We start from the raw sequence: 8,727 nt of genomic DNA on the forward strand, positions 1-8,727 counted from the left end.
TCCCTGTCTCTGTGTCTCTGTTTTATTTGGATTATGACCAGTCTTTGTAATTGTATTTTTCGTTCCATAGCTTGGGACTAGGGTCTGAGAAGTCTGTTGGTTACATTGATTCAAGAGGGATTTCTTGATGGATGACAGTGGAGGAATGAGGGATCAAGGATACTGAGGCTGCCAGTTCGACAGTGGGTTTAAGTGATACACCACGAAGCCTAACTAGATGAGGAGGGCTGAGAAGTATTTGAGGGATGTGTTTGGAATTAAACAGACTGGCCTTTATGAAGTTCGAAGATCACATATAATGGGAGTATGAGATATATAACTTGAGGGTTAGGAGGTTGTGGTAAGTGGTTAACACAGTATTAGAATTTTAGGCTTCAGAGGTGAAGTTTCTCAGTGTTAATGTCCAGGTTATAGCCATGGTAGTAACTGATATAGAACAGTATGAGTGAAGATAGTTGGAGCTGAAGAGGAAAAGAACTTTGAGGATTAGTCATTGGATGGTCATTGACATCATCTATAATAACAACTAGAAAAAATACTGTGTTAAATAGAGCAGTAAACTACTAGCTATGTATTAAACTTCTTTGTGATTGAGAGGATCCTGGCAGTAGATGGTAAGTGCCAGCAGTGAGGATAAGTGAAGAATTGTATAGCCATGTGACATCAGTCTCAAAAGAGCAGACATTTTTTCCACATTAGTGGAAAACCAATGATTGGATAGTAGCAATGGAGATAAATGAATTCTGATTCAATTCATATATTGAGTGTGGGAGGATAAAGAACATTGAGGGAAGGGTATCAGGAAAACCTTTTAGGAAAGAGGTTAAACTTAAAGCAACAAGGGAGAAGGAATGTTCTGTAAGGAAGTTGAGAATATTGGAGGTTAATTTTTTTTGTTATTTTTGTTTAAAGTGACATTTGGAAGATTCCAGAAGGAAATGGAAAGACTTGGGATTATTATTTTTTTTTCTTTTTTAATTGAGACAGGATCTTGCTCTGTCACCCAGGCTGGAGTGCAATAGTACGATCACAGTTCACTGCAGCCTTGACCTCCTGCTGGGCCCAAGCGATCCTCCCACTTCAGCCTCCTGAGTAACTGGGATCACAGATGTGCACCACCACACCCAGCTAGTTTTTATATTCTTTGTAGAGACAGCCATGTTGCCCAGGCTGGTTTCGAACTCCTGAGCTCAAGCAATCTGCTTGCCTCAGCCTCCCAAAGTGCTGGGATTACAGGCGTGAGTCACCACACCTGTATTTGTTATTGAGTAGTGAGTCTTTGTTATTGAGATGGAGGTTTGGCTGAGAAATTATTCTTATATCTTTTAATTAAAAGGTTCTCATGATTAGGGGAACAGTTAGCTAATTTTTTGATACCTCTGGTTGAAAAATTACAATTGCACACATGACTAGGATGCAAAAACTTTGCTCACAAATGTTACTCTAGCCTGTAAGTCTTTGTTCTTCATTGTTTGAAATAGCTAGCAAAGATTCTCTAAAAAACAAAATCCTCGGCTTTGTTCCTGCAGGAATGATCAGTCTAAGTAAATATATTGTACATTGATGTTGCATTTAGTTTTTCTAAATAGTTGCATTTTTAAATGATGATAGTACACTGAATCATGATTTCAGGAACATCAGGATCAGATTCTCCAGGACAGGCTGTGGAAGCTGAAGAAATAGTAAAACAACTTGATATGGAACAGGTGGATGAGATCACTACCAGTACTACTACATCAACTAATGGAGCAGCTTACTCAAATCAAGCAGTTCAAGTGAGACCATCAATAAACAATGGTTTAGAAGAAGCAGAAGAAACAGTTAATCGTGATATCCCACCCCTTACAGGTGAAGAAAATTTCTTTTCTTATACATCTTCATGAGTAGTTGATAAAAAATATAGTATTTCATATTTTGTCTTAAATGAGCAGATTGTATGCATAGGTTTTTTTTCCTGGAAGTTAAGAAAAAATTAAAATTGGTGGGCCGGGCACGGTGGCTCAAGCCTGTAATCCCAGCACTTTGGGAGGCTGAGACGGGCGGATCACGAGGTCAGGAGATTGAGACCATCCTGGCTAACACGGTGAAACCCCGTCTCTACTAAAAAATACAAAAAACTAGCCGGGCGAGGTGGCGGGTGCCTGTAGTCCAAGCTACTCGGGAGGCTGAGGCAGGAGAATGGCGTAAACCCGGGAGGCGGAGCTTGCAGTGAGCTGAGATCTGGCCACTGCACTCCAGCCCGGGTGGCAGAGCGAGACTCCGCCTCAAAAAAAAAAAAAAAAAATTATCCAGGGGGGGTGGTAACCTGTAGTCCCACCTACATGGGAGGCTGAGGCAGGAGGATCGCTGGATCCCACGTCAAGGCCACAGTGTTTGTTCCACTGCACTCCAGCCTGGGCAACAGAGCAGGATGCTGTCTCAAAAAAAAGATTAAAAGAACGATTTCTGGCTGGTGGAGCCCAGATCGTGCCACTGCACTCCAACCTGGGCAACAGACTGAGACTCCACCTCAAAACAAAAAACGAGAAAACAACAGAATGTATGCATAAAGTAGCATTAGTTAATTAATTAATGAATTTTTTTTTTTTTTTTTTGAGATGGAGTTTTGCCCTTGTTGCCCAGGCTACAGTGCAATGACACGATCTCAGCTCACTGCAACCTCTGCCTCCCAGGTGCAAGCAATTCTCCTGCCTCAGCCTCCTAAATAGCTGGGATTACAGGCATGCACCACCACACCCAGCTAATTTTGTATTTTTATAGAGATGGAGTTTCTCTATGTTTGTCAGGCTGATCTCGAACTCCTAACCTCAGGTGATCCACCTGCTTTGGCCTCCCAAAGTGCTGGGATTACAGGCACCCGCCCCCACACCTGGCCGCATTTCTTAATTTTTTAAGATCATAGTCTTGGCCGGGCGCAGTGGCTCACGCCTGTAATCCCAGCACTTTGGGAGGCCGAGGCAGGCGGATCATAAGGTGGGTGGATTATGAGGTCAGGAGATCCAGACCATCTTGGCTAACACTGTGAAACCTGATCTCTACTAAAAATACAAAAAATTAGCTGGGTGTGGTGGCACGTGCCTGTAGTCCCAGCTACTCGGGAGGTGGGGCTTGCAGTGAGCAGAGATCAGGCCACTGCACTCTAGCCTAGGCGGCAGAGCGAGACTCCGTCTCAAAAAAAAAAAAAAAAAAAAAAGATCATAGTCTTGAGATTCCTGGGAACATACAATTTTTTTTAACAAGTCTTCAAAGGGTTCATGAACTTTTTAAAGACTGTTCACAGGCCGGGTGCGGGAGCTCACGCCTATAATTCCAGCACTTTGAGAGATCAAGGTGCACGGATCACCTGAGGTTGGGTGTTTGAGACCAGCCTGACCAACATGGAGAAACCCCGTCTCTACTAAAATCAGCCAGGTGTGGTGGCACGCATCTGTAATCCCAGCTGTTCACGAGGCTGAGGCAGGAGAATCGCTTGAACCCGTGGGGTGTAGGTTGCAGTGAATTGAGGTTGTGCCATTGCACTCTAGCCTGGGCGACAGATCGAGACTCCATCTCAAAAATAAAAACTACATTTGGGTCTGTTCTCAGCGTACATTTACTGACTGTGTGTATGTACAAGGCATTTTATGAACTACTACCCCATAAGAGCACCATGAAGTTTTTTGGTGATTACATGTAAACACCATGCATTTTTTGGTGTACATTTTTGTAGTAATAAGTAGTAGATTTTTTCTTAGCTGATAAACATCTTAATTCTAGCCATGATCTGCTTTTCCTTTTTTTCTATAGTGGTCATTTTTCCCTTTAGATCTAAAGTTAGATGTATATGTTAATAAATTGACTTTTAGGTGTTGTGTACAAATTATTTCTGTCTTTAAAATACAAAAGGCTTTAGGAAGATCTTACATAGAAGCAGTAAAAATGTATATTTCATGAAGCATTCAGTAAAAGCAACATTTTGTCTTTCACTGTGTTAAATAGCACCAGTAGCTCCAGATAGTGGTTACTCGTCAGCCCACGCGGAGGCCACCTATGAAGAAGACTGGGAAGTATTTGACCCGTGAGTTGCTTTTTCCTCTTTCTTTCCTTTTTGGAGCATGGTGAAAGTAGGTTATATATGTGGATTGGTGGCTAAATAGTATATTGCCAAGATATGTGACCTGTAGGTATTGAAACTTTTACTGGGGCTGGGTGCAGTGGCTCATCCCAGCACTTTGAGAGGCCTAGGCAGGCAGATTGTTTGAGCCCTGGAGTTCAAGACCAGCCTGGGCAACATGGCAAAACCTCGTCTGTATAAAAAAATACAAAAACTGGCTGTACACGGTGGCATACACCTGTAGTCCCAGCTATTAGGGAGGGTGAGGTGGGAGGATCACTTGAGCCCAGGAGGCAGAGGTTACAGTGACCTGTGATAGAGTGAGATTGTCTCAAAAACAAACAAACGAAAACAGCTGTTACTGATTTACAGATAAACTAATTTGTATATTTTCACTTTTATTAACATCTTTTATAAGTTTCGTTTTCTGGGTTAACTGCTTTATAGATTTTTAAATGGGCTGAGCTTAGTAATGTTTTATGTTTATAAAAAGAAAATGTTGAAATTTTCTTAAAATCTGATTTATAGCTATTATTTCATCAAACATGTCCCGCCACTGACAGAAGAACAACTAAATAGGAAACCTGCTCTTCCGTTGAAAACAAGAAGCACACCGGAATTCTCCCTAGTTTTAGACTTGGTAAGTATATTATCTGTAGAGGTAGAGAGAATAAAGGGGTGAAATTATTTTTTAGAATCATGCCTATGTTAGCTTTCCCCTTTTTTTGTTGGGATCATGTTTTCCTGAAGGACCAAATATAATTTGGGTCAACTGAATTAACCATATGCAAGACAATAAACCTTTTCGTATTCTTATTTTTGCATATATATTATATTAATAGTCTCAAAAGCACAATTTCTTATGTTTTTTTGAGATGGAGTCTCGCTCTGTCGCCCAGACTGGAGTGCAGTGGTGTGATCTCGGCTCACTGCAAACTCCGCCTCCTGGGTTCACGCCATTCTCCTGCCTCAGCCTCCCAAGTAGCTGGGACTACAGGTGCCTGCCACCACGCCTGGCTAATTTTTTGTTATTTTTAGTAGAGACAGGGTTTCACTGTGTTAGCCAGGATGGTCTCGACCTCCTGACCTCATGATCCACCTGCCTCGGCCTCCCAAAATGTTGGGATTACAGGTGTGAGCCACCACGCGTCACCCCAATATGATGTCTTGATGTGATTTGAAAATTTGTATTTTAGGGGCTGGGCGCAGTAGCTCATGCCTATAATCCTAGAACTTTGGGAATCTGATCTTTGGGCAGATCACTTGAAGCCAGGAGTTTGAGACCAGCCTGACCAACATGGTGAAACCCATTCTCTACTAAGAATTCAAAAATTAGCTGGGTGTGGTAATACACACTTGTAATCCGAGCTACTCAGGAGGCTGAGGCACAAGAATCACTAGAACCCAGGAGGCGGAGGTTGCAGTGAGCTGAGATCACGCCACTGCACTCCAGCCCAGGCGACAGAGCCAGACTCCGTCTCAAAAAAAAAAAAAAAAGAAAAAAAATTGGAAACAAAACTTTGTCCCAAAAATCCAAAGTCATTTTGAAATTGAAAATTTTTTAAAGATTTTGACTAGGTATTAGTCATTTTACAGTTTAATTATTACCACTAATCTTACTGCTTGGAGAAATTTAATACAACTAACAAAATATATGCTCATGTTTATTAACATCCTTATTATTATTGCACAAGTCTTAGACCCTTATGTCTGAGGTCACTACCTAGAGGCAGTCTCATACCTTCAGATTTGTTTGATTATGTTGATGACATCCCCCCAGAAAGTGTTTCTGTTCCTAGATCTCCCCATATACCTAACTTTGCAGCCTGACTTGGAACCTTATAAAGGCCAAACATAATTATTGGGTTTCGGAGCCAGTTGTCCCTGAAATGTGGAAACACATGGATTAGGAATTTATTACCTCTGAGTACTGTGGTGGATAGACAAGGTACAAGATGGAATTGTGTTCCACCATTCTTAAAAGCAGAAATAAAACTGAAGAAGGCCATCTTCTTATTAGGGCATGGAGATTTTATCTTAGATGTTTGTTTGTTATTGTTGTTGTTTAATACCAGGTATTTGAGAGAGCCCAGTAAATAAAAGTTAAGAAACATAGTTTGGGGCCAGGCATGATGACTCGGGCCTGTAACCCAGCACTTCAGGAGGCCAAGGCAGGAGGATTGCTTGAGGTCAAGAGTTTGAGACCAGCCTGGGCAGAAGAGCCAGATGCTGTCTGGGGTGGAGTCTCACTCTGTTGCCCAGGCTGGACAGTGCAGTGGCATGATCTCGGCTCACTGTAACCTCGGCCTCCTGGTTGAAGCGATTTGCCTGCCTCAGCCTCCTGAGTAGCTGGGAATACAGGCATGTGCCACCACGCCCAGCTAATTTTTTTTTTAACTTTTAGTAGAGACGGGGTTTCATCATGTTGACCAGGGGGTCTCGAACTCCTGACTTCAAATGATGCGCCCACCTCGGCCTTCCAAAGTACTGGGATTACAAGTGTGAGCCACTGTGCCTGGCAAAAAAAAAAAAAAATTTTAAATTAGCTGGGGATGGTGATGTGTGCCTGTAGTCTTAGTTACTCTGGAGGCTGAAGTGGAAGGATTGTTTGAGCCCAGGAGTTCCAGGCTGCTGTGAGCTATGATTGAGCCACTGCAATCCAGCCTAGGCAGCAGAACAAGATCCAGTCTTGAGAAAGAAAAAAGAAAAAAAGAAGCATAGTTTGGTTTAAGGAAATAGAATATACAGATGGTTCCTGAGTTACAGTCGTTCAGCTTCCAATTCTTTTACTTTACAATGAGTTTATCAGGGTGTTAAATGCATTTTGACCTATGATATTTGTGACTTGTGATGGGATTATTGGGATGTAGCCCCATCATAAGTCTAGGAGCATCTGTACTTCTCTCAGCTATAAAAAGGAAACTTTTAAAAAACTAATTGATACAGCAGAAAACATTTAAAGAAAATATGATACAATTATGAAACTTCTATAGAATGCAATCCAGTAATACCAACATGAAGAGACAAGCAGCAAAATAGGAAAGGTTTATTTTAAAGTCATCAAGTAAAAGATTTATATGTATAATGTTAAATTTAGAATTTAAAAATAATACGGACTCTAACAAGCAAATCAATACAATTACATTCATTCTTTTGTGGGTAATATTTGCAATTTCACTCACGTTTAACCCATCATTTTATGCTTATTACTTTGCCCAGTGGTATAAGACTAATGAAGTGAAGTATAGACTAAAGTTCAGGGCTTTGGCTTCCTGTTTGATGTTTGTTCTGTATTTTCATGCTGCTGTGTAAGCCTTTGTATTTATTTTTTCTGACAACTATGAGGATGGAGAACGGACTTCTGTACCCTTAGTGGTTTCTAGAAGGGAAAATTAAGATATACTGTAGTTGTCACAGTCATTCATTTATTCCCCCAACATTTATGAGCGCCTATTTTTTTGTGATGGGAACTGTTGATGAATTGACCCCTGAGGAGTTTGTGATCTAATTGAAAAGCCAAATATAGAAAAAAGCATCACTATACAGTATGGTGAGTGCTGCTACAAAGAAATGAGCTAAATGACATGGTATGTCACATTGTAGTTACTCTGATTGGGATGATCATGAGAATATAGATTAGTGACAAAAGTATTCGTTTCCTTAACTTTGAGAACATAGCCAAAGAGAACAAGAAGGTAGGAAGCTGGCAGCTGTGTTACTTTGGACAACTTATGTAAGCTCTTGAGACAGTTTCAAAAACAGTTTTCTTAGCTTTAACATGGTTTTTGTAATACAAAGTTTTGCAGGCTAAATGAGATAAAATATGCAAAATGCTTAGCATATAAGCACCTAACAAATATTCTTGGTTGGGTGTCATGGCTCATGCCTATAATCACAGCACTTTGGGAGGCCGAGGTGGGCAGATCACTTGAGCTCAGGAGTTCGAGACTAGTGTGGGCAATATGGCAAAACCCTATCTCTACAAAAACAAACAAAAAAAAATTAGCTGGGCTTCATGGCTCGCACACCTGTAGTCCCAGCTACTTGAAGGACTGAGGTGGGAGGATTGCTTGAGTCTGTGAGGTCAAGGCTGCAGTGAGCTGTGTTCATGCCACTGCACTCCAGCCTAGGGAACAAAGTGAGACCTGTCGCAATAAATAATAGTAAAACAAATAAAAATATTCTTTCATTCATCTGAGATTAATAGGAACTTGAAACAGTAAAGTTGTTGGAAGATATATTTTCTTGTGCTAATGAATTACTGGAAGCATAATGTCAGAGATGAACAAAAATTCTGCTTTACATCTGATGTCATCCATTGAACATACACACCACGTTGACTCTGTCTCAAAAGATGTTAACACATGATAATTGCACAAAAGATTAATTTTTGTCTTGAAAGACTTACCATCTCATTTCTATAGAAAGATTATAGAAATTTCTATTGGGTTCCACTTTAAATTTTTATATCTGAGACATTACTTATTTGGCTTATAAGTTACCTTTGTCAGGGGCCAGGCGCGGTGGCTCAAGCCTGTAATCCCAGTACTTTGGGAGGCCGAGACGGGCGGATCACGAGGTCAGGAGATCGAGACCATCCTGGCGAACACGGTGAAACCCCGTCTCTACTAAAA

The 8,727-nt window shown here is 41.0% G+C and overlaps 1 protein-coding gene across 2 annotated transcripts in view; it reads left to right on the forward strand.

Annotated features, from left to right (window-relative positions):
• Positions 1 to 8,727, forward strand: part of CTDSPL2 (CTD (carboxy-terminal domain, RNA polymerase II, polypeptide A) small phosphatase like 2) — a 122,809-nt gene that overhangs the window by 85,041 nt on the left and 29,041 nt on the right. For both annotated transcript variants that reach the window (XM_011941175.1, XM_011941176.1), the window contains exons 5-7: positions 1,633 to 1,848; positions 3,979 to 4,057; positions 4,622 to 4,733. In XM_011941175.1, coding sequence (XP_011796565.1) covers positions 1,633 to 1,848; positions 3,979 to 4,057; positions 4,622 to 4,733 — 407 coding nt within the window. The remainder of the gene's footprint in view (positions 1 to 1,632; positions 1,849 to 3,978; positions 4,058 to 4,621; positions 4,734 to 8,727) is intronic.

Source organism: Colobus angolensis, unplaced genomic scaffold, assembly GCF_000951035.1.
Source record: "Colobus angolensis palliatus isolate OR3802 unplaced genomic scaffold, Cang.pa_1.0 Scaffold199, whole genome shotgun sequence".
NCBI lineage: Eukaryota > Metazoa > Chordata > Mammalia > Primates > Cercopithecidae > Colobus > Colobus angolensis.